The sequence below is a fragment of the Cydia fagiglandana genome, chromosome 24, assembly GCF_963556715.1.
Source record: "Cydia fagiglandana chromosome 24, ilCydFagi1.1, whole genome shotgun sequence".
Taxonomy (NCBI): domain Eukaryota; kingdom Metazoa; phylum Arthropoda; class Insecta; order Lepidoptera; family Tortricidae; genus Cydia; species Cydia fagiglandana.
Genome location: NC_085955.1, coordinates 6986500 through 7011883, shown reverse-complemented (window position 1 = coordinate 7011883; position 25384 = coordinate 6986500). Strand labels below are relative to the sequence as shown.

The 25384-nt window shown below is 46.2% G+C and overlaps 8 protein-coding genes and 1 pseudogene across 10 annotated transcripts in view; all 9 read left to right on the top strand.

Moving 5' to 3' along the window:
• LOC134676625 (basic salivary proline-rich protein 2-like) overlaps nt 1-1379 on the top strand; it is a 2687-nt gene extending 1308 nt beyond the window's left edge. The window contains exons 2-3 of the mRNA XM_063535021.1: nt 18-1298; nt 1343-1379. Of these exons, the coding sequence (XP_063391091.1) occupies nt 18-1298; nt 1343-1379 (1318 nt within the window). The remainder of the gene's footprint in view (nt 1-17; nt 1299-1342) is intronic.
• Nucleotides 1380-4951: 3572 nt separating this feature from the next.
• On the top strand, nt 4952-9783 carry LOC134676667 (histone H3). Of its 3 annotated transcripts, none has more exons than XM_063535066.1 (2): nt 4952-4968; nt 9372-9783. In XM_063535066.1, the coding sequence occupies exon 2, from the start codon at nt 9373-9375 to the stop codon at nt 9781-9783; it is 411 nt and encodes a 136-aa protein (XP_063391136.1). In that variant the 5' UTR covers nt 4952-4968; nt 9372. The 3 variants fall into 3 exon arrangements, with proteins under 3 accessions (XP_063391136.1, XP_063391135.1, XP_063391137.1); XM_063535065.1 differs by lacking the exon at nt 4952-4968 and adding an exon at nt 5576-5600 and having other exon boundaries at nt 9368-9783; XM_063535067.1 differs by lacking the exon at nt 4952-4968 and having other exon boundaries at nt 9367-9783.
• Nucleotides 5235-5912, top strand: LOC134676663 (histone H1C-like). The gene has a single exon (XM_063535061.1). It carries the CDS (start codon nt 5235-5237, stop codon nt 5910-5912), a length of 678 nt encoding a protein of 225 aa, XP_063391131.1.
• On the top strand, nt 6728-7105 carry LOC134676669 (histone H2A). The gene has a single exon (XM_063535068.1). The coding sequence runs from the start codon at nt 6731-6733 to the stop codon at nt 7103-7105; it is 375 nt and encodes a 124-aa protein (XP_063391138.1). The 5' UTR covers nt 6728-6730.
• LOC134676665 (histone H2B) lies at nt 8008-8385 on the top strand. The gene has a single exon (XM_063535063.1). It carries the CDS (start codon nt 8008-8010, stop codon nt 8383-8385), a length of 378 nt encoding a protein of 125 aa, XP_063391133.1.
• An 872-nt stretch (nt 9784-10655) lies between the features above and the next one.
• Nucleotides 10656-18939, top strand: LOC134676661 (uncharacterized; annotated as a pseudogene).
• Nucleotides 13207-13884, top strand: LOC134676664 (histone H1C-like). The gene has a single exon (XM_063535062.1). It carries the CDS (start codon nt 13207-13209, stop codon nt 13882-13884), a length of 678 nt encoding a protein of 225 aa, XP_063391132.1.
• On the top strand, nt 14700-15077 carry LOC134676670 (histone H2A). The gene has a single exon (XM_063535069.1). It carries the CDS (start codon nt 14703-14705, stop codon nt 15075-15077), a length of 375 nt encoding a protein of 124 aa, XP_063391139.1. The 5' UTR covers nt 14700-14702.
• On the top strand, nt 15980-16357 carry LOC134676666 (histone H2B). The gene has a single exon (XM_063535064.1). It carries the CDS (start codon nt 15980-15982, stop codon nt 16355-16357), a length of 378 nt encoding a protein of 125 aa, XP_063391134.1.
• Nucleotides 18940-25384: the final 6445 nt, after the last annotated feature.

Genomic DNA, 25384 nt, shown 5'->3' with positions numbered 1-25384 from the left:
GGCTCACTGGAGGGCAGCGAGGACCCAGACCTCGCCGAGTTCACCGCCGGCGACGCCCCCGCCTCTCGCGTCACTACCCCCGCCCCGGAGGGGCCCGAGGACACAGAAACAGCGGACCAGCTTTTGCCGGAACCCACGACGCGGCCCTTCTCGCCCGTGTCGCCCGCCGGCCCCCCCGAGTCCCCGATGGACCTACTACAATCAGACACGATTGTAGTAGCCCATATGATGGGGACTGAACTGGCGTCGGCGGGCCTGAAGGCGTGGATGGCCGCCTACATCCGCATCTCCTCACACTTGTTGGGGATGCACACCGAGCTGCAACCAGAAGATCTACCATTTCTGGAATTCTTGAGGGCCAACCCGGCCGTCCTGAGGCCGCCCAAGAGACCCGTGGAGAGCCCCGAGCAGGGGCAGCACGAAAAAAGACACTGTAACAAGCCTACGCCACCAAGAGACCCAAGACTGCGCCGCCGGTCCAGGTCGGCAGGAGGCGACGCACCACCAGCCGCACGTGAACACCATCAGCCCCCACAAACGATAGCCCCCTGGAAGGCCCCATCTCCCACATCAATCCTGGTGAGGTGCGGCCTGAAAGGGGTTGTCCAGAGGAATCTAAATGTATTCCCGCTACAAACAGAGGAACCCCCAGCCCCCGCATCAGCGGAGGCCCGCCAAGATGAAGCCCTCGCCAGAGAGCCCCAGCAGCCCCAACCTAGCCCCCCCGCAGAGGGGCTTCAGCAGAAACAACCGTCGGGCCCCCCAACCAAGGAGCCCGAGCAACCACAACAAGCCCCCCCACCAGGGGAGCCCAAGCCCCAACGAGCCACCACCAGAAGACACCACCAAACTCCGGGCCCCAAGACACAGGAGCCCCAACCTGAATCTCAGCCACAACTATGCCCCCCACCGGAAGGGCCAGCCACCAAGCTGTGCCCCCCCGCAATGGACCCACCATCACAGAAGCCCATCTCTGCGGAGCTGCAACCACCAGCAGCCGGACCCAGCCAAGAGCCCCACACCAACCTGGGGCCCCCGCCACAAGCAGACCCGCAGACCTCATATGCTTCCAAAGCCGCCGCGGCAGATACAGCCGAGGTGGCCAAGAAGCAGAAGAAGGCGCAGCAGCAACCCCAACCACCACAACAGCCGCGCAAGGAAAAGTACCCGCACATCGAGGCGGCAGTGTTGCCACAGTGGTACAAAGTCTGTGGAGAAATCGCCAAAGAATTGGGAAGAGCACCGAACTCCAAAAATATGGGGAGAGGAGTCCGCTTCGAACCCCAATCAGCGGACGAGTACAGATGCGTATACAACCATCTGGAAAAACTGGAGCTGGCAGGCGAACCACTGGAGTGGAACGTATACCAGCTGGATAAGGAGAAGCGAATGAAGGTGGCACTGCGCGGTATCCCATCCGACACTCCAGTTGAAGAAATCAAGAAGGCGTGCGAGGGGCTCGGCTACCCGGTCGAGTACGTCAAACAAATCAACGCCAGAGGGGGTAAACCGGGCTGTATATACTTCGTACAGCTCGCAGGACCCCCCCGAGACTACACACACTTCTACCGGGTGACTGAGCTCCTCTACATGAACTCGGTGAAGGTTGAAGCATGGAGGGGCAAGAACGGGCCAGCACAGTGTCACAGATGCCAGGGGTTCCGCCACCATTCCAAAGGCTGCCACAGACCGCAGAAGTGCGTCCGCTGTGCAGGCTCCCACCCAGCAGCCGAATGCAAGAGGCCCAAGGACCAACCATGTACTTGCGCCAACTGCGCGGGCCCCCACCCCGCGAACTACAGAAGATGCCCTGTCTTCCTGAAGGAACTCAGACGCTGGAAAGGAGGCGCAAAATCCCGCCCAATACCCGAGAAGCCGGGACCGGAGACGAGGGCCAGCGTCCCCAAGCCCAATGTGGAGGAGTCAGCGCCGGCGTCCCTAATGGCGGCGGCAAACGCTCCCACACAGCGGGGCGGCCGGGACCAACCACCAGCCACGGCCCCCAACAACAAGAAGGCGAACAAAAAGAAGAAGAAGAAGAAGCCGGCGGAAGCTCCTCCTCCTCCTTCAAAAGAAGAAGCACCAGCCGGAACACCAGCCCCACCGGCTGATGGCCAAGACCTGGCAGCAATGATAGCTGCCCTGCTCCTTGCCGCAGCAGCCCAGGGACCACAAGCGGTCGCCAAGGCCCTCAGGACAACATTACCCTCAGCTAGCATTCAACCGTAAGCTGAGGGTAGTCTACTGGAACGCGCAATCTCTGACCAGCAAGATAGCTCTGCTCCGCACCTTCCTCCGCGAGCAGAATGTGGACATCTTGCTGGTCAGCGAGACATTCCTGAAGACCGATCTCAAGATGGGAGGCTACGTAGTATACCAGCGGAACGAAACAAACCAGCAGGGATACCCGTTCCGCGGAGTCGCCGTGATGGTCCGCAGAACCATCATCCACCAGCCTGTCGACTTCGTGCCCTATGACTCCTTCACAGCGCTCGGAGTCGACATCAGGGTGGCCGAAGGAGACCTCCGGCTCTACACCGTCTACAGACCCCCACATCACCCGACTAGCCGCCTAAGAGCAGATCTCCGTGCACTGTTCCAGTCCTCAGGGCCGACCATCCTGGCAGGGGACTGGAACGCAAAGCACACTGCCTGGAACTCCTCAAAAATAAACGCTGCCGGCAGAACGCTGTACAGCGTGATAATGGACGCAAACTACGATGTCACAGGACCAGGGGAGCCTACACGACACCCAGATGGCCAAGGAACCTGCGACATCATAGACTTCGCAGTCCATAACGACTGCAATGCCGCATTGAACATGGAAGTACTGCCAGACCTTCCGTCGGACCACCGACCAGTACTTATGACCATAGAAGCGGTCCCATACTCCGTCCCGAGGAGGAAGTCGAGGCGGAAGACCAACTGGGGGGCCTTCACAGACGCACTGCAGAACCCTCAAATCGGACCAGTCTCCACCGCCGAGGAAGTTGAAGCCGCAGCCAAAGCCATCACCGACAACATACAGCTGGCGCTAGAATCCTCCTCGCACACCATCCCCGAGGGCGAGCGGTACAAGCCCCTCCCCGCGGAGATCCAGGCACTTATCCTGCGGAAACGCCAGCTGAGAAGGAGATGGCAACAAACTCGCTGCCCCACCCTGAAGACCGAGCTCAACAACCTAGTGGAGAAGGTGAAGATTGAGCTGCGGAACAACGCAACAGCTGATTGGGAGACCCATATTGCCAGCATAGACGAAGACGTGCCCTCCATTCACCGGCTGTGCAGGCAATTGGGAACAACCAAAGAGGCAGTAAGGCCACTCGTGGACGAGAGGGGAGCGCTCCACTACAAGGCCGAAGAGAGGGCAGAACTGTTCGCGGACTACCTGGAGCGAACGTTTCAACCGAACCCTGCTACAAATGCGGTCCACACGAGGGAGGTGGAAGAGCAACTGACAGGGTACTTAGAGCAACCGCCGAATGCAGAGGAGGACCCGGTCTTCTTCTCACCCGGCCAAGTTAGACGCGCAACCAGAAGAACCAACCCGAAGAAGGCCCCGGGCGCCGATTCGATCCCGAACATGGCGCTTCGTCACCTGCCGCAGCACACCATCGTGGCGGTGACACGCCTGTTCAATGGGATCATGCGCTCGGGCCACTTTCCGAAGACCTGGAAACTTGGCCGGGTCATCATGCTGCCGAAACCGGGGAAGGACAGAAGAAGGCCGGAGAGTTACCGGCCTATCACTCTGCTCAGTACCCTGTCTAAAGTCTTCGAGAGGCTCCTGCTAGGAAGACTACAGCCACATATCGTGCCGAGGCCGGAGCAATTCGGATTTCGGTCAGAACATTCCACAACTCTGCAGCTGACAAGAGTCCTCTCCTTTATGGGCGAGAGGATGAACCAGAAGGAGCATATCGTCGCGGTGTTCCTGGATATGGAGAAGGCGTTTGACAGAGTCTGGCATGAGGGCCTGCTAGCTAAGCTGTCAACGTCTTCGGCCCCACGTCGAGTAGTACGCGTCATCAGCTCCTTCCTCACGGATAGAAGCTTCCAAGTGGCAGTTGAGGACGCCCTATCCTCAGCACGCCCGATCCTCGCGGGAGTTCCACAAGGAAGCTGCCTCTCACCATCTTGCTACGCCTGGTTCACTGATGACATCCCGGTGGTCGGCGACGTCAAGCTGGGCCTGTTCGCGGACGACGCGGCGTACTACGCGTCGTCCATCTCACCGACCCACGCCGCACGCAAGATCCAGCGCCAGCTTGACGCCCTACCCGAGTGGCTGACCAAATGGAGGCTCTCAGTGAACGTCGGCAAGACCCAAGCGCTCCTCACGGGAGCAGCACAACACCCGCCACCACTGAAGCTCCTAGGCGAGGAGATCCAGTGGCAGCACACAGCAAAGTACCTAGGGGTCACCATAGACAGGGGCCTCACTATGAAGCAGCACGTCGAGGAGGTAGTGAGGCGAGCGAAAACTGCGCGCACCCTACTTCGTCCAGTGCTCCACAGCAGCCTCCCCATTCGCACGAAGCTGGGGATCTACAAGACATACATCCGCTCGAGGCTGACGTACGCGGCTCCTGCCTGGTATGCCAGGACGGCGGAGTCAAACAGGCGGAGACTCAGAGCGCAGGAGACGCTCAGCCTCAGAGCGATCGTTAGAGCCCCACGCGGAGTGCGAAATGCAACACTCTACAGGGACATGAAGCATCCGAGCCTGGACGAATTCATCGGACAACTTGCGCGCAGGATGTTCGATCGTGCCGACTCATCGCAACACCCACTGCTGCAGGGGATCGCCCCCCTCCACGCCCGCCCTCCTGAGGCCCGCCGAGCACGAGCCCAACCGCGCGAGCTCGTGCCACCAACACCAGACCCCTAGGAACCACAAAGCCGCAGACTGGCCAACATGACCACTAAGCCATGATGGCCAACAAAAGAAGAAAGAAGAAGAAGGAAGTGAGAGAAAAGCCGACAACTTAAACGTCGGCTCAACAGACCGGGCTGTCGTTACAGCCCGCGATAGACACAGCCAAAAAGGGCCTCGCCCTGACATGGCCTCCCCACGCCCCCCCATGGGGAGTGTGAGATGATCCTGCTGCATGCGACTCGTGTTTAGTACTCGCCAGCGCAGCGCTCCGCTTACACGCGTCCGCTGTTCTCTTTGCGCAGTTCGTGCGATTTACTAATTTGTTAAACTACATATATTACTTGGTTATTTAAATATGGCCGATACCGCAGTTGCTGCCGACGCTCCCGCCCCGGCGACGCCCGCGAAGAAGCCTAAGGCGTCCGCCTCCGCAGGCGCTAAGAAGCCTAAGGCGAAGCCCACCCACCCTAAGACGTCCGAGATGGTTAACAGCGCCATCAAGGAGCTGAAGGAGAGAAGCGGTTCGTCCCTGCAGGCTATCAAGAAATACATCGCCGCCCAGTACAAGGTCGACGCCGAGAAGCTGGCCCCTTTCATTAGAAAATATCTGAAGAGCGCAGTCGAATCCGGCGCACTCATACAGACCAAAGGCAAGGGCGCGTCCGGCTCGTTCAAACTGGAATCGAAGACTTCATCCGCCGGCAAGAAACCCGCCGCGGCCAAGAAATCTAGCGCTAAATCATCAGCCGCCGCTAAGAAGCCCGCCGCAGCTAAACCGGCTAAGGCGAAGAAGGCCGCCGCGTCCCCGGCCAAGCCTAAGGCCGCCACGAAGGACAAGAAGGCCGCCGCCGCCAAAAAGAAGCCCGCAGCGAAGAAACCTTCCACCCCCGCCAAGGGCAAGAGCGCCGCCGCGCCTAAGGCCAAGAAGACCGCGAAGCCGCCGACCAAGAAGCCTAAAGCTCCCAAGCCAAAGAAGGCTGCTGCCGCTCCCAAAGCGAAGCCCGCCGCTAAGAAGGCTGCCTCGAAGAAGTAAGAAGACTGCGCCATATTGTCGTCGTCGTCCTTACATCGGTCGCGGTAGTTGTCGTGATGGTAGAGGAGATGTCGATTGTCGTTGCTATAAATATTATACGACGACGTGTCTCGCCTCTTCTCGACTCACGTCATACGCCTGTGCGCGTTATACGCACATCAAAAAGCCCTTTTCAGGGCTAACAAATGTATTCAAAGGTTCATATCACCTCTGTTTCATTGCAATGAGCACATACACGAGTCGATCGATCGATTTATCAATGAGAGAATCGAAAGTGTTTTTATATATATAACATACCAAAAGGTGTTCGGATCGGAGTAAAAAGTCGAATATCAAGGCACAAAAGTCATCAATACGATGATGATGATTATCACACTGATAGAGATTATATTAGGTTTTCATTAATCATGAATTTACACCAACTTTTTATTGGAACGTAAATAAATAAATAAACATGATATGACGCAAGTCTTACATTTCAAACAATATTTAGTAAGTTATCTACATACTTAGTATACGTACGTATGGCCTATAGATATAGGCCAAATTATATAAATTAATGTGGAGTTATATGAACTTACTTATAGAATATTTTGTTATTAATTTATTTATTCATTCGCACTCTTGCATGCGGGGCGTCGATTGGTCGATCGGTCTCGTGTTATGTCGGCTCGTTATATCCCCACTATCAGCGCGCTCCGTGAGACTATATAGCTTAACGCGCGGCTTGCTAAAAAAATATTCTTGTCCGACACTCACGAGCAATACGTGCTCTCGTCCGTTGTGTGTAAACTGAAAACTTAAATCTCTCATCAAACATGTCTGGACGCGGTAAAGGTGGCAAGGTTAAGGGAAAGGCAAAGTCACGTTCTAACCGTGCCGGACTCCAGTTCCCCGTCGGCCGTATCCACAGGCTTTTACGCAAGGGCAACTACGCCGAGCGCGTCGGTGCCGGTGCCCCGGTGTACTTAGCCGCCGTCATGGAGTACCTGGCCGCTGAGGTTCTCGAGTTGGCAGGCAACGCCGCTCGCGACAACAAGAAGACCAGGATCATCCCTAGGCATCTCCAGCTGGCGATCCGCAACGACGAGGAGTTGAACAAGCTCCTCTCCGGTGTGACCATCGCCCAGGGTGGTGTGCTGCCTAACATTCAGGCCGTACTCCTGCCCAAGAAGACCGAGAAGAAGGCTTAAGTGTCCTCACTTCTCATCAGGCTACATCTCTAGCGGTAACACACGGCGACTGGTGAATGTGTGCATTTGTCTCGTGCGTACATTTATCGCACGCACGGGGCCTCTGTTACATTCCCGCCCGAGTGACCGTTACAAAAGGCCCTTTTCAGGGCCACAATATAATTCTGTGTAAAAGTTATAAGTTTCATGGCATAACGCATACGTATATGATGTCATTAGATCGATGAATAATAATAATAAAAAAAAAAAAAAAATAATTATGATACTACACATTTATGAATGAATTATAATTACGGTAAGAGTAGGTACTGAACTATAATGTGATTATCGTTCCTATAGTGAAAAACACATACATCACATAATTAAATATATTATAAATTAGACACTCGGATACACTCACTCACTTATTTGTTTATGGATGGCTCGGACGGATCAAAGACTTACTTACTTACTTACTTACTTACTTACTTAATTACTCAGCTACAACAGTGTGTCTCTGTAACAAAAGAATGATAAATAAATAAATAATTATAATATACCAAATTTTTGGCCGCCTACAGTTATAAAAATTGATGACAGATGGTTATGGTTCAAATATATTTTGGTTAACTCATTATTATTATTACATAGCATAGCACATCAGGCGGGTAATGTTTATTTATTATTGATAATATAATAATGAATATTTAAATACATAATATCAACACGCCCTCGCACTCCCCACCATGCCTACAGACGATGTTAATGATGCACGAACGCTATTGGTCGAGATACCGCGGGCTCGACGCTCGATCTTTAATCCCCTATTTCCCGTACGCTACGCTAGCAAAGATCGGGCGACCGTAAAAAAATATCATATTTCCAGTTCGACTCTCGTACTGTAAGCATCTAACTATATCGCAATGCCACCCAAGACTAGCGGTAAGGCCGCCAAGAAATCCGGCAAGGCCCAGAAGAACATCTCCAAGTCGGACTCTAAGAAAAAGAAGAAGCATAAGCGCAAGGAAAGCTACGCCATCTACATCTACAAGGTGCTCAAGCAGGTCCACCCCGACACCGGTATCTCCAGCAAGGCCATGTCGATCATGAACTCGTTCGTGAACGACATCTTCGAGCGCATCGCCGCCGAGGCCTCCCGCCTCGCTCACTACAACAAGAGGTCCACTATCACCAGCAGGGAGGTGCAGACCTCCGTGAGGCTCTTGCTGCCCGGTGAGCTCGCCAAGCACGCCGTCAGTGAAGGCACCAAGGCCGTCACCAAGTACACCAGCTCCAAGTAAGCGTACGTCGTTCCTCGTATGCGGTCTGTCTTCTCAATACACTTTTAGTGTAATGGGTTTAGGTAGTTCGTATTGCGACGACACGACACGCTTCGAGAGTGTGGTTTGTGCAACAACCAAAAAGGCCCTTTTCAGGGCCACAAATACGTTCTGAATATGATATAAGAAGTTTCTAACCGCGCATACTGTGTCAATCTGTCGATAAATATCAATAAAAAATATTATTTATTTACACATTACCAACACTTAATAATATAGGTTAAATAGGGTTAGGGACGTGTACATATGGCCCTTTATAAACTTTTGACATAGCACGAAATGTGCTATTTTACGCACTAGTGCCGGAAAATAGGACCATATGTACTGTAAAATAAGTAAGTTAGGTTCGCTAGAGTTAGGTTTCTCTAGGAGTTAGGTCAGGTTATGTTAGGTTCGCTAGAGTTAGGTTAGGTTAAGTTAGGTTCGCTAGAGTTAGGTTTCTTTAGGAGTTAGGTCAGGTTAAGTTAGGTTAGGTTACCAGATGCCAGGAATTTCCAAAACAAATCAAACTTGAACAATATATCGAGTATACTTACATAAATATCGCCTAACTTAACCTAACCTCGTAAGTTAGGTTTGCTGACCTGACTCGGTCAAATATTGTTATTTACAATCCTAACCTAACCTAGCTCCGCGGAACCTAACTAACTGTCCTAACTCATACATAATACCTAAAAAAAAAAAAAAAAAAAAGCAAATTTATTAATAATATTTCAATAATATTAATGTTATTGTAATTAGAAATCGTACCATTGGTGAGAAAGGAAAAGAGGGGCGAGGGGGACCGTGTATGTGAATTTTATAACCCTCTCGCTCACACGGACACTAACTCCGTCCCTTTCCGACGAGCACATAAAAAGCGCCTCTCGGCGTTGCGAAGTTTATTACCTCTCGTGACTCGTTGACGTAACGTAGTACCGTGTGTCGTAGTAATTTTTATTTTTCGCAATGGCCCGTACCAAGCAGACCGCTCGTAAATCCACCGGTGGTAAAGCGCCCCGTAAACAGCTCGCCACCAAGGCGGCCCGCAAGAGCGCGCCGGCCACCGGGGGCGTCAAGAAGCCCCATCGTTACAGGCCCGGCACCGTCGCCCTCCGTGAGATCCGTCGCTACCAGAAGAGCACTGAGCTTCTGATCCGCAAGCTGCCCTTCCAGCGTCTGGTGCGTGAGATCGCTCAGGATTTCAAGACCGACCTGCGCTTCCAGAGCTCTGCCGTTATGGCTCTCCAGGAGGCCAGCGAGGCTTACCTCGTCGGTCTCTTTGAGGACACCAACCTGTGCGCCATCCACGCCAAGCGTGTGACCATCATGCCCAAGGACATCCAGCTGGCTCGCAGGATCCGCGGTGAACGTGCTTAAAACCACCCGCCACGCTAAAATCGGCACGGAGCTAAATCACCGAACGCAGTCTGCGCCAACGCATTCGGTTACATTATATCTATTATTTTGTACCACGCGTTTTGCGTCTGGACATGCGAACGTGAAGCTTCTGTCATATATCAAAAGGCCCTTTTCAGGGCCACACATGATTCGAAAATTATATAATATGTTTCTTTGAACAAACACTTGCGTAGATAAATCGATCGATCAATATTATTAGTCATTAGTAAATATATACATCAATTCATACATAAGATGTACGGTAATATAGTAAGTAGTATATGAAATTTAACCGCGATATACTCTATTATGTAGTATAATGGAAAGAAGGAAAGTGAATTAAACTCGTGATATTACGCGCCAACTAAAAGTTAAGTTAAGACAAAATAATATAGATTTCTCGAAATTTTATCGACATAATTATTACCACTGACTGAATGCTAGAGGATAATATTAGAGATTAGAGGGGAATGAAATAGAAATAGAGAGTGCTACATATATGTAGTTAGTTATACATACGGCCTCTCTTCCATGAGCCGGTCGCCGTTATTATAGTTAGTAATTATATGTGAGTAACTACATATTTATATCCCCAAAATGAATTTAAATAACCATATCATATGAAATTATTTATCAATATTATATTATATTTCATGAATGAAAAATAAATCAAATATTAATGCTCCGATATCTCTAACCCCGTCCCCCGTCTCCCCGCAATAGGGTAAAGCGTATAAATATCGCACAGACGTCGATAGCCAGTTATTCCACTCGTGTCGACGCGCGCCGCAAGTCGTGTGTCGTTGTCCGTGTATTCCGTTCGAGAAGTCTCATATCTACTACAGGTCGCAATGACCGGTCGCGGTAAGGGAGGTAAAGGTCTGGGGAAAGGAGGAGCCAAGCGCCACAGGAAGGTGCTCCGTGATAACATCCAGGGTATCACCAAGCCCGCCATCCGTCGTCTCGCCCGCAGAGGTGGCGTCAAGCGTATCTCCGGTCTGATCTACGAGGAGACCCGCGGTGTTCTGAAGGTGTTCCTCGAGAACGTGATCCGTGACGCGGTCACCTACACCGAGCACGCCAAGAGGAAGACCGTCACCGCCATGGACGTCGTCTACGCTCTGAAGCGTCAGGGCCGCACCCTCTACGGTTTCGGTGGTTAAGCGCTCCGCTTGCACTTGGTCCGCCGCGCGCGACATCGTGTAATATGTACTGACGCATGTATTACCGTATCGCGCGCGCGCGCGCGCCCCGGCGCCCGCGTCCTCAGACGCAAATACAAAAAGGCCCTTTTCAGGGCCGCAAATAATTCTAACTATATGCACCGCAAATACAAAGTTTCAGCAACGACACATACGGACAAACAATCGATCGATCGATCTATCTATCTAATAATATGTATAATAACTTACTTACCCCGCACCGCAAGTCCAATTTTCTAACTTGTAACAGCAGCCAGCCACCTCGTTCGCCGCCTGCTTTGACGGTGGTTTGACGCCAGCCAGCCCAGCTCTCTAAAACAAACAAAACAACAATTATATGTAGTTACTTAATTTAAAAATATGTATAGTTATTTTTACAAGCAAAGGGCAAAGTTATTGTTTAACCTCATGTGTGTGTGCGCTAATAATATTGATACTAGAGCAAGCTAATAAATATATTTTTAAATCTTTAGATTCCGATCTAGTACTTACGTCACAATTATTAATGTGCACCAAGCATATTTTAATTATTATTAGTAAGTAGACCTTGCCTGCCCACTATACCTATGTATGTAATGTACTCGTATATAAAATAGGCATAACTAAGTATATAGAGATTCGATTGAACGTCTCCAGCTAGAGCTTTACACGCGTGTCTATTTACCACCCACCTCCCAGTAGGTACAGCATGCATAAATTCAGATATTTCTCCCTCTCTTCAAGAATCATCCATCCAACCATCATCATCATCATCTTCTTCTTCTTCCTTTTATTTTTCCCGACTTCCCGACTAGCATCGCCCTAACCCAAATCTAAATAATTAATTAAGTAATAAAGTATTCACCTATTACTCGCGTTTTCCAAATCCAAACATGTATTTCTCACACACGCACACTCGCTAACTTTTTAGTTAGTTTTACTAATAACACCATATATATATTTTAAAAACAAACAATCGCATTATCACCTGACACCTGTGAGGCTGTGACCTACTACTAGGTACTGATAACGACGACGACCAGGATGAACTGCCCAATTAGGTAAAGGATTCGCAAATAGTGCACAAAACAGACAGGGACACCCAACATCCCCTCACCCACTCACCTCAATTTTACCACATCAAAAATATTAATATAACTTATATAAAAATGGTTAACTACATATAGTAACTCAGAAGCCTAAGACTTCTCGTGTCCCTATGATGAATATAATTAAGTACATATATCAACCTAATATATCAACCTAAACAGATTCTTATGTCCAACGATAAACACACTAATTGCAATAATTTAATTTTAAGTATATCGTTTGTTTTAATATTAGGCGTAATATTCAGATAAATTTTTACTTTACTACTAAAACCAAAACTAAATAAAATACGACCTACCTACACGAGATTCTACCTACCTACCATGCCCGCACGTTCAGAGTGTGAGTTCGCGCTGCTGTATGATCCTCGTAGAAGAGAGTTTTTAAAAACCATCAGAATTATAATAATATTCATGAATATGGTGATATCGTAATGTATAATAGAACATAATTATATAAACGTAACATAAAATACATATCCCGTTTTACATCGGTACCAGCAGAGAGCAAACCGCTGAACGTAGGCAATCCAAGGCGCGGTACGGCTGTTTTACGACAGTGAAGACAACAAGTCAAAATAACATTATAACTATAATTTTCTACTTTTGTTATTGTGTCACATCTATCTATGGTATCTTCGCTTTTAACTGGAAGACACATAATATTGTTAAATGTAATTCTAATTAAGAAAAATCACTTTTTAAACAGACCCGAGGTGTCCGCAACCTATAATACCAAAAGTAAAGTTCCCTCATTCGTTTAACGGCGTTCCAAAACTTAAAACTTCTATTAAAATAGATATATCAATTCATAAAGAATATACATGTGCAATTTTATTATAATCATTATAATATAATTCACTATAAATTTAGTTTAATCATAAACGAGTAAGTGAAAAGTTGGAAGTGTTATTACGAGAAAACGTCCCGCGACATAAGGGTCTGCGTTACGGTTAAGCCGGAGTGGATATATAAAAAGTGGCGCCCCCATGCGACTCGTGTTTAGTACTCGCCAGCGCAGCGCTCCGCTTACACGCGTCCGCTGTTCTCTTTGCGCAGTTCGTGCGATTTACTAATTTGTTAAACTACATATATTACTTGGTTATTTAAATATGGCCGATACCGCAGTTGCTGCCGACGCTCCCGCCCCGGCGACGCCCGCGAAGAAGCCTAAGGCGTCCGCCTCCGCAGGCGCTAAGAAGCCTAAGGCGAAGCCCACCCACCCTAAGACGTCCGAGATGGTTAACAGCGCCATCAAGGAGCTGAAGGAGAGAAGCGGTTCGTCCCTGCAGGCTATCAAGAAATACATCGCCGCCCAGTACAAGGTCGACGCCGAGAAGCTGGCCCCTTTCATTAGAAAATATCTGAAGAGCGCAGTCGAATCCGGCGCACTCATACAGACCAAAGGCAAGGGCGCGTCCGGCTCGTTCAAACTGGAATCGAAGACTTCATCCGCCGGCAAGAAACCCGCCGCGGCCAAGAAATCTAGCGCTAAATCATCAGCCGCCGCTAAGAAGCCCGCCGCAGCTAAACCGGCTAAGGCGAAGAAGGCCGCCGCGTCCCCGGCCAAGCCTAAGGCCGCCACGAAGGACAAGAAGGCCGCCGCCGCCAAAAAGAAGCCCGCAGCGAAGAAACCTTCCACCCCCGCCAAGGGCAAGAGCGCCGCCGCGCCTAAGGCCAAGAAGACCGCGAAGCCGCCGACCAAGAAGCCTAAAGCTCCCAAGCCAAAGAAGGCTGCTGCCGCTCCCAAAGCGAAGCCCGCCGCTAAGAAGGCTGCCTCGAAGAAGTAAGAAGACTGCGCCATATTGTCGTCGTCGTCCTTACATCGGTCGCGGTAGTTGTCGTGATGGTAGAGGAGATGTCGATTGTCGTTGCTATAAATATTATACGACGACGTGTCTCGCCTCTTCTCGACTCACGTCATACGCCTGTGCGCGTTATACGCACATCAAAAAGCCCTTTTCAGGGCTAACAAATGTATTCAAAGGTTCATATCACCTCTGTTTCATTGCAATGAGCACATACACGAGTCGATCGATCGATTTATCAATGAGAGAATCGAAAGTGTTTTTATATATATAACATACCAAAAGGTGTTCGGATCGGAGTAAAAAGTCGAATATCAAGGCACAAAAGTCATCAATACGATGATGATGATTATCACACTGATAGAGATTATATTAGGTTTTCATTAATCATGAATTTACACCAACTTTTTATTGGAACGTAAATAAATAAATAAACATGATATGACGCAAGTCTTACATTTCAAACAATATTTAGTAAGTTATCTACATACTTAGTATACGTACGTATGGCCTATAGATATAGGCCAAATTATATAAATTAATGTGGAGTTATATGAACTTACTTATAGAATATTTTGTTATTAATTTATTTATTCATTCGCACTCTTGCATGCGGGGCGTCGATTGGTCGATCGGTCTCGTGTTATGTCGGCTCGTTATATCCCCACTATCAGCGCGCTCCGTGAGACTATATAGCTTAACGCGCGGCTTGCTAAAAAAATATTCTTGTCCGACACTCACGAGCAATACGTGCTCTCGTCCGTTGTGTGTAAACTGAAAACTTAAATCTCTCATCAAACATGTCTGGACGCGGTAAAGGTGGCAAGGTTAAGGGAAAGGCAAAGTCACGTTCTAACCGTGCCGGACTCCAGTTCCCCGTCGGCCGTATCCACAGGCTTTTACGCAAGGGCAACTACGCCGAGCGCGTCGGTGCCGGTGCCCCGGTGTACTTAGCCGCCGTCATGGAGTACCTGGCCGCTGAGGTTCTCGAGTTGGCAGGCAACGCCGCTCGCGACAACAAGAAGACCAGGATCATCCCTAGGCATCTCCAGCTGGCGATCCGCAACGACGAGGAGTTGAACAAGCTCCTCTCCGGTGTGACCATCGCCCAGGGTGGTGTGCTGCCTAACATTCAGGCCGTACTCCTGCCCAAGAAGACCGAGAAGAAGGCTTAAGTGTCCTCACTTCTCATCAGGCTACATCTCTAGCGGTAACACACGGCGACTGGTGAATGTGTGCATTTGTCTCGTGCGTACATTTATCGCACGCACGGGGCCTCTGTTACATTCCCGCCCGAGTGACCGTTACAAAAGGCCCTTTTCAGGGCCACAATATAATTCTGTGTAAAAGTTATAAGTTTCATGGCATAACGCATACGTATATGATGTCATTAGATCGATGAATAATAATAATAAAAAAAAAAAAAAAATAATTATGATACTACACATTTATGAATGAATTATAATTACGGTAAGAGTAGGTACTGAACTATAATGTGATTATCGTTCCTATAGTGAAAAACACATACATCACATAATTAAATATATTATAAATTAGACACTCGGATACACTCACTCACTTATTTGTTTATGGATGGCTCGGACGGATCAAAGACTTACTTACTTACTTACTTACTTACTTACTTAATTACTCAGCTACAACAGTGTGTCTCTGTAACAAAAGAATGATAAATAAATAAATAATTATAATATACCAAATTTTTGGCCGCCTACAGTTATAAAAATTGATGACAGATGGTTATGGTTCAAATATATTTTGGTTAACTCATTATTATTATTACATAGCATAGCACATCAGGCGGGTAATGTTTATTTATTATTGATAATATAATAATGAATATTTAAATACATAATATCAACACGCCCTCGCACTCCCCACCATGCCTACAGACGATGTTAATGATGCACGAACGCTATTGGTCGAGATACCGCGGGCTCGACGCTCGATCTTTAATCCCCTATTTCCCGTACGCTACGCTAGCAAAGATCGGGCGACCGTAAAAAAATATCATATTTCCAGTTCGACTCTCGTACTGTAAGCATCTAACTATATCGCAATGCCACCCAAGACTAGCGGTAAGGCCGCCAAGAAATCCGGCAAGGCCCAGAAGAACATCTCCAAGTCGGACTCTAAGAAAAAGAAGAAGCATAAGCGCAAGGAAAGCTACGCCATCTACATCTACAAGGTGCTCAAGCAGGTCCACCCCGACACCGGTATCTCCAGCAAGGCCATGTCGATCATGAACTCGTTCGTGAACGACATCTTCGAGCGCATCGCCGCCGAGGCCTCCCGCCTCGCTCACTACAACAAGAGGTCCACTATCACCAGCAGGGAGGTGCAGACCTCCGTGAGGCTCTTGCTGCCCGGTGAGCTCGCCAAGCACGCCGTCAGTGAAGGCACCAAGGCCGTCACCAAGTACACCAGCTCCAAGTAAGCGTACGTCGTTCCTCGTATGCGGTCTGTCTTCTCAATACACTTTTAGTGTAATGGGTTTAGGTAGTTCGTATTGCGACGACACGACACGCTTCGAGAGTGTGGTTTGTGCAACAACCAAAAAGGCCCTTTTCAGGGCCACAAATACGTTCTGAATATGATATAAGAAGTTTCTAACCGCGCATACTGTGTCAATCTGTCGATAAATATCAATAAAAAATATTATTTATTTACACATTACCAACACTTAATAATATAGGTTAAATAGGGTTAGGGACGTGTACATATGGCCCTTTATAAACTTTTGACATAGCACGAAATGTGCTATTTTACGCACTAGTGCCGGAAAATAGGACCATATGTACTGTAAAATAAGTAAGTTAGGTTCGCTAGAGTTAGGTTTCTCTAGGAGTTAGGTCAGGTTATGTTAGGTTCGCTAGAGTTAGGTTAGGTTAAGTTAGGTTCGCTAGAGTTAGGTTTCTTTAGGAGTTAGGTCAGGTTAAGTTAGGTTAGGTTACCAGATGCCAGGAATTTCCAAAACAAATCAAACTTGAACAATATATCGAGTATACTTACATAAATATCGCCTAACTTAACCTAACCTCGTAAGTTAGGTTTGCTGACCTGACTCGGTCAAATATTGTTATTTACAATCCTAACCTAACCTAGCTCCGCGGAACCTAACTAACTGTCCTAACTCATACATAATACCTAAAAAAAAAAAAAAAAAAAAGCAAATTTATTAATAATATTTCAATAATATTAATGTTATTGTAATTAGAAATCGTACCATTGGTGAGAAAGGAAAAGAGGGGCGAGGGGGACCGTGTATGTGAATTTTATAACCCTCTCGCTCACACGGACACTAACTCCGTCCCTTTCCGACGAGCACATAAAAAGCGCCTCTCGGCGTTGCGAAGTTTATTACCTCTCGTGACTCGTTGACGTAACGTAGTACCGTGTGTCGTAGTAATTTTTATTTTTCGCAATGGCCCGTACCAAGCAGACCGCTCGTAAATCCACCGGTGGTAAAGCGCCCCGTAAACAGCTCGCCACCAAGGCGGCCCGCAAGAGCGCGCCGGCCACCGGGGGCGTCAAGAAGCCCCATCGTTACAGGCCCGGCACCGTCGCCCTCCGTGAGATCCGTCGCTACCAGAAGAGCACTGAGCTTCTGATCCGCAAGCTGCCCTTCCAGCGTCTGGTGCGTGAGATCGCTCAGGATTTCAAGACCGACCTGCGCTTCCAGAGCTCTGCCGTTATGGCTCTCCAGGAGGCCAGCGAGGCTTACCTCGTCGGTCTCTTTGAGGACACCAACCTGTGCGCCATCCACGCCAAGCGTGTGACCATCATGCCCAAGGACATCCAGCTGGCTCGCAGGATCCGCGGTGAACGTGCTTAAAACCACCCGCCACGCTAAAATCGGCACGGAGCTAAATCACCGAACGCAGTCTGCGCCAACGCATTCGGTTACATTATATCTATTATTTTGTACCACGCGTTTTGCGTCTGGACATGCGAACGTGAAGCTTCTGTCATATATCAAAAGGCCCTTTTCAGGGCCACACATGATTCGAAAATTATATAATATGTTTCTTTGAACAAACACTTGCGTAGATAAATCGATCGATCAATATTATTAGTCATTAGTAAATATATACATCAATTCATACATAAGATGTACGGTAATATAGTAAGTAGTATATGAAATTTAACCGCGATATACTCTATTATGTAGTATAATGGAAAGAAGGAAAGTGAATTAAACTCGTGATATTACGCGCCAACTAAAAGTTAAGTTAAGACAAAATAATATAGATTTCTCGAAATTTTATCGACATAATTATTACCACTGACTGAATGCTAGAGGATAATATTAGAGATTAGAGGGGAATGAAATAGAAATAGAGAGTGCTACATATATGTAGTTAGTTATACATACGGCCTCTCTTCCATGAGCCGGTCGCCGTTATTATAGTTAGTAATTATATGTGAGTAACTACATATTTATATCCCCAAAATGAATTTAAATAACCATATCATATGAAATTATTTATCAATATTATATTATATTTCATGAATGAAAAATAAATCAAATATTAATGCTCCGATATCTCTAACCCCGTCCCCCGTCTCCCCGCAATAGGGTAAAGCGTATAAATATCGCACAGACGTCGATAGCCAGTTATTCCACTCGTGTCGACGCGCGCCGCAAGTCGTGTGTCGTTGTCCGTGTATTCCGTTCGAGAAGTCTCATATCTACTACAGGTCGCAATGACCGGTCGCGGTAAGGGAGGTAAAGGTCTGGGGAAAGGAGGAGCCAAGCGCCACAGGAAGGTGCTCCGTGATAACATCCAGGGTATCACCAAGCCCGCCATCCGTCGTCTCGCCCGCAGAGGTGGCGTCAAGCGTATCTCCGGTCTGATCTACGAGGAGACCCGCGGTGTTCTGAAGGTGTTCCTCGAGAACGTGATCCGTGACGCGGTCACCTACACCGAGCACGCCAAGAGGAAGACCGTCACCGCCATGGACGTCGTCTACGCTCTGAAGCGTCAGGGCCGCACCCTCTACGGTTTCGGTGGTTAAGCGCTCCGCTTGCACTTGGTCCGCCGCGCGCGACATCGTGTAATATGTACTGACGCATGTATTACCGTATCGCGCGCGCGCGCGCGCCCCGGCGCCCGCGTCCTCAGACGCAAATACAAAAAGGCCCTTTTCAGGGCCGCAAATAATTCTAACTATATGCACCGCAAATACAAAGTTTCAGCAACGACACATACGGACAAACAATCGATCGATCGATCTATCTATCTAATAATATGTATAATAACTTACTTACCCCGCACCGCAAGTCCAATTTTCTAACTTGTAACAGCAGCCAGCCACCTCGTTCGCCGCCTGCTTTGACGGTGGTTTGACGCCAGCCAGCCCAGCTCTCTAAAACAAACAAAACAACAATTATATGTAGTTACTTAATTTAAAAATATGTATAGTTATTTTTACAAGCAAAGGGCAAAGTTATTGTTTAACCTCATGTGTGTGTGCGCTAATAATATTGATACTAGAGCAAGCTAATAAATATATTTTTAAATCTTTAGATTCCGATCTAGTACTTACGTCACAATTATTAATGTGCACCAAGCATATTTTAATTATTATTAGTAAGTAGACCTTGCCTGCCCACTATACCTATGTATGTAATGTACTCGTATATAAAATAGGCATAACTAAGTATATAGAGATTCGATTGAACGTCTCCAGCTAGAGCTTTACACGCGTGTCTATTTACCACCCACCTCCCAGTAGGTACAGCATGCATAAATTCAGATATTTCTCCCTCTCTTCAAGAATCATCCATCCAACCATCATCATCATCATCTTCTTCTTCTTCCTTTTATTTTTCCCGACTTCCCGACTCCCGACTCCGACTCCGAGATTAATAAAGGGTTTTTCAGGGCACCTGTATTTATACCCAAAATCTTTGTTTGCATGCCGTCTCACCGATTCCCATGCGCGCGAAAGAGATGGCGCATCAGCGTGGGGCCCCAAAATTTTGAAAATGCTGTGTGACGTCGACAGTGCGTGCACCGGCGCCGAGGCGAGTGACTGTTCTCAGTGTTGTTGATATTGTTTCAAGATTGTCCGATGTTTATGCATTTATATTGCATTTTTATTAATACTACGTGATACGGAGTATATCATTTATTAAATTTCATACGTGTGCAAATCATACAGTGAAAATCGTGAAGTGAAAAGTGTTATTCAACATGATATGGAGGTGAGTTCACAAAACATTTAATTACGTAAACCGTTATCTCGGTGCTTATTGTTTTTGATTTATTACTTAATGACCTTTACAAAAAAAGATAACGGCACGTGCATTGTATAACTGATAAAGATAGCAAAAGACGCAATTTCTGTTGTTACTGTTATGCCGGCGCGTGTCTCACATAATTATCATAATAAGTTAACAGGTTATACAATAAACGAATAATATTTATTTCATAGGAAAAAGACCGTAGAAAAACAAATAAATAACTTATGAACTAAATACATATATAAATAATACTAAATTACAACTAAAACCCTAAATACATCTAAAATAAAATAAGGAATATAAAAACTACTCAAAGAGGCCTCCCCGCGCTACCCCCGGCGCAAAGGTGCCCATCACACTCGCTGCGTTACCGCGTTGAATTGCGAAATACAATAAACGTATTATCATTTAAAAATAACCAATTTATATTTATATATAAAGTTAACTAAATTACCTACTTTTGTCGTGCTACGTATTTTCAATTTCCAAATTTACGAGTACACATATTTATAGAACAAGAATGAGATAAAGATATACGTATATTACGTATATGTAGATGTAGATATACGTATGCAGTGCATATGGATTTAAAAGCGGTAGGTATATTTCATGACGTAATTACAGTATTCGGAAGCCTAAATGTATACTTACCTACTCCCTAAAGCTTGCGACGACATAGTGAAACATGCTATAAAAGTGTATAGAAACGAAGTCAACAAATATAATACCAAAATAAGTTTTTTTTCAGTTTTAAGATACGTATGAACCTAGGTTTTTTCCAGTTACCAACAGGAGATGTAGGTATAGATGTAATATAACGTCTTGGATGACTCGGGTTTTTTTATACCTACTCCGTATCCTCGTAAGGCCCAATGTGCATTACAATGTACACTCTGTTTCAATTTAATTCGAAAGTGTCCCTTATCCACTATGCAATATGCAATAAATAAATTAATAAGTAATTTGTTTGTTTTTGTGTTTATATATTCGCGACAAACAAAAAACTACTGAACGGATTTTCATACGGTTTTCACCTATCAATAGAGTGATTCTTGAGAAAGGTTCAGGTGTTTAATTTGTTAACCCCATGCCATGCATCTAGGTTGTGCGTTTTCTGTCAGTAGGTGTATCTATATATGACTGTCTATAATTTATAATATACAGAATGTGAGACAAAACATAAGTTTTTCAGGTGCCAAGTACATGCATTGATAGCGATACCGGAAACATACCTTCAGATAAAGACGGAGCTCTCATCTGGTACTGGAAGCCAGAAAAGGATAGCGATGTCATACGTGATGGTGGTAGGCTGCTTCCGGCGTCAGTCAGCAGCCAGTACTGGAAAGTAAGTATTTTCATTACATATGTAAGTTCATATTTAGTAACTGCCGTTTTGAGCAACGTCGAGTCAATATACCTACATACTCATATCTAGGCCCTAGGTATTTGATCCTGTCCCTAGGTCCTAGGGACTCCGTGCACACTAAAAGAGGCAGGCAGTTAGGAACCTGAAAACATTGCTAGGCTCATGGAGGAGCTGGGGTGGTTAGAATAACGCTGCCTCGTTTCACGCAAAATAGGCACAATGATTGTCGAAATGCGGAAAATGCCCGAAGCACTAACTAACTCACTAACTATTAACCAACATATACTCATATACATACCTACTTAATAGTTTGATAATCTTAGGTATATTAAGTAGGTAGCAACAAATCGTCTGTCCTAAAAACTTGTTGAAATTTATTTGTTCCGTGAATATGTAGGTACAATCCTACCTGTTTGTATAGGTACAAGAGATACCTATATCGAGATATAAATATGTGCCTATTTTCAGATCATAAATTTAACGCCGTCAACTAACCTGGAAGTGAAGGAAGCCCGTGCTTTGCCGTTGGGCGCTGATCGGAGCCTCGAAAGTCGGCACTGGAATACACAGTAGGTATTTTCTTATCACATGTTTCATTTCAAGTTAAACGGCCTTCTAGCCTAGTCCGTTGTGACCCTAGCTCGAAAATGTTACAAGCTTTTTAGGGTTCCGTACCTCAGTAGGAAAAAACGGAACCCTTATAGGATCACTCGTGCTTCTGTTTGTCTGTCTGTCTGTCTGTCTGTCTGACTGTCAGTCAGTGACAACCTATTTTCTCAGAAATAACTGGACCAATTAAGTTGAAATTTGGTACACATATGTAATGTAATTTTAAACATGGGGGCCACTTTTGGGGAGGTACATGAGAAAATAAAGAAATTTCAAACTATATCGTGTTATTAAGTCAAATTAAAGAGCTCATTTTGACAATTTCAAATATACATATATTTTTTTATAATTTATAAATATGTATATAGGTTAGAAGTTATTTAAAATATTTCAAAAAAATATACAAAATAGATCTTTACAGAAGACAGGAAAACCTATTAGAAATGTGCAGTCAAGGGTGAGTCGGAATTAATGTTCAGAACGGAACCCTCGGAAAGCGAGTCCGACTCGCACTTGGCCGGTTTTTAGTTTGATACCAGTTTTTAATTGCACCACATTCAGCAACAGTCACCTGTTCTAATCGATCTATCCCAGTGGTTCCGAACGTGGGGGTAATTACCCCCGTGGGGGTAAAACTGGTATTTTACGGGGGTAGTAAGCTAACCAAATATAACAATATAACAAACGTACACGTTTTATTTTTTATTACCATTGGGAGGAGGGGTAAAATCAGGTTCCCTAGTTAGTCATAGGGGCGACCGGACTGAAAAGGTTAGGAACCACTGATCTATCCGTTGGCGTTGTAATCAATCAATTCACTCTTGGCGTTGTAATTAATCTTTTCCAGGCTATAATCATTGTTTTTGTCTCTCATAACCATTGAAACCTTAAAAAGGCTGCTGATTTGAACATAAAGATAGCACTAACTAAGCTTATAATATGTGTGTATTTTTCAGGTGTGGAGTGCAATGCGAGTTGGAGTATGCTCACCTGATAGCAGAGGGGGAGATACTGGCATTACTGGCTCGCCGCCGCTGATTCGTTCGCCGATCGACGGTACTCGAATAGCTTCGACAGTCGACGCTGAAATACACGGTTGGTATTTTCTTATTACATGGTATTAGTAATTTGTATTGAAGTGGTTTGATAAGTACAATTTTGAACATTAGGTACTCTGCTTTTCATGGTTCCGTACCCAAAGGGTAAAAACGGGACCCTGTTAAATACTAAAACTCTGCTGTCCGTCTGTAATAGTTAGACAGTTGAAATTTTCACAGGTGATGTATTTCTGTTGCCGCTATAACAACAAAGATAAATATTTAACTGCTCCCTTACAACGAACGTGATTTTTTTGCCATTTTTGCGAAATGGTACGGAACGTGCGCGAGTCCGATTTTATAATTTATTTGATTTAATATAAATGTTGTATAAAAACTTATAAACTAAAATTATACTAAATTAATAAAAATAAAACCTAAATTACAATAAAAAATCGCCCCTCGGCAAGGTACCGTAGACACTGGCAGCATTACCTCGCTGAATTGCAATGCTTATGCGTTGTGTGAGGAAGCTGCCAGCCCTACGGTCCCCAGTTACAGAGCACCCCACCGCCGAGTGTTTCTACACCATTTTATAATTAATGTATGTATATTGATTATATATCTATCATTATTCGTACTTTTTATTTATAAATCATAGGAAATCCAATATAGGTGAAAATGATGCTGCAAATCCTAATAACTGTCCTTATCAGGACAATAAAACTGTTCTTCTCAGAGCAATTGTTTCACTGTTTCTTATATCACACGATCAATCAATCACTCATCCAACCAACCAACCAACCAACCAACCAACCAACCAACCAACCAACCAACCAACCAACCAACCAACCAACCAACCAACCACCCAACCAACCACCCAACCAACCAGCCAGCCAGCCAGCCAGCCAGCCAGCCAGCCAGCCAGCCAGCCAGCCAGCCAGCCAGCCAGCCAGCCAGCCAACCAACCAGCCCACGCACCCACCATATTAGAACACATGAAGATGATGTGCTGTCTCCAGATACTAAAAACTGTCCTTGTCAAGACACTCAAACTGTTCTTTTCAGAGCAATGTTTCACTGTTCCTTGTATACACATTACTCACGATGAATACACACAGTCAACATGACAGGCTCCGGATAGTAAAAACTGTCCAACTAGGGCAACTAAACTGTTGTTTTCAGAACAATTGTGTCACTAAGTATACTCACTATTTCATACAACCACACACACGTTCAACGTTCAATCAATGTGTACAGTCAACTAATTTGATTTCTGATCTTTGTACACTGGCGTTCAAAATGTGGCGTGGAGATGTTTCAACCGTAATATTAAGGGATTACGGTCGGTCGACATCTATCCATGCACTTTTGAAAGCCAGTGTACAAATATCGGTATTTAAATTAGTATTTGTGACAATATGGAAGCCGTTGCACGGACCTGATAATTATTGTCAATGTGACAAGGTACTAATTAACACAGACATTAATTTAAGTCACCGCACCTACAGATAAATATGGGCACATACAAGAACAATAAAAACGAGTCACTTTATTTGCTGAAACTGATTTTTATTACTCTCGTGTGTAGTGAAATATAAACTTTAGTTACGTGTATTTTCAGGTGGCAAATTTTGAAGAAATAAAGGAGTTCAGCTCACCTGTCGGCAGCAGACGATGGCGCTTTCCGCGCCGGGCGGCACTGGAGCTCGGTTGTAGCCGCGTCACAGACACTGAAATTTTCAAAGCCACAACATTATTGGTAGGTACATTCAAAGTAAATCTTAAAATCTACTTGATAATTTACATATACATTAAAAACGCTGGAAGCGCTGGTGGCCTAGCGGTAAGAGCGTGCGACTTTCAATCCGGAGGTCGCGGGTTCAAACCCCGGTTCGTACCAATGAGTTTTTTCGTAGAAACTAGTGCCTATGTCAATTCTTGAGATTAGTTGACAAGCGGACACATTACTAACCACACACAAAACATTATTACCTTCAAAATATGTTGCAAAATTTAGTAAATTTACCTACTTGGCAAATTTGCGCGCTGTAATGCACGATTAACAAATATACACCTTACCTTACTTACCTGAGAGGTAATTAAGTGTGCCTATACATACGCGGTCGCGTCCGCGAGCAGCCGACCGGCTTGCGGCCGCACAAATGTGAAATGCGCGCCAACTCCGCCCGTTCGGTGGGA

Coding starts and splice junctions, on each gene's coding strand:
- LOC134676663 (XM_063535061.1), top strand. CDS start 5,235: ATGGCCGATACCGCAGTTGCTGCCGACGCTCCCGCCCCGGCGACGCCC.
- LOC134676669 (XM_063535068.1), top strand. CDS start 6,731: ATGTCTGGACGCGGTAAAGGTGGCAAGGTTAAGGGAAAGGCAAAGTCA.
- LOC134676665 (XM_063535063.1), top strand. CDS start 8,008: ATGCCACCCAAGACTAGCGGTAAGGCCGCCAAGAAATCCGGCAAGGCC.
- LOC134676667 (XM_063535066.1), top strand. CDS start 9,373: ATGGCCCGTACCAAGCAGACCGCTCGTAAATCCACCGGTGGTAAAGCG.
- LOC134676664 (XM_063535062.1), top strand. CDS start 13,207: ATGGCCGATACCGCAGTTGCTGCCGACGCTCCCGCCCCGGCGACGCCC.
- LOC134676670 (XM_063535069.1), top strand. CDS start 14,703: ATGTCTGGACGCGGTAAAGGTGGCAAGGTTAAGGGAAAGGCAAAGTCA.
- LOC134676666 (XM_063535064.1), top strand. CDS start 15,980: ATGCCACCCAAGACTAGCGGTAAGGCCGCCAAGAAATCCGGCAAGGCC.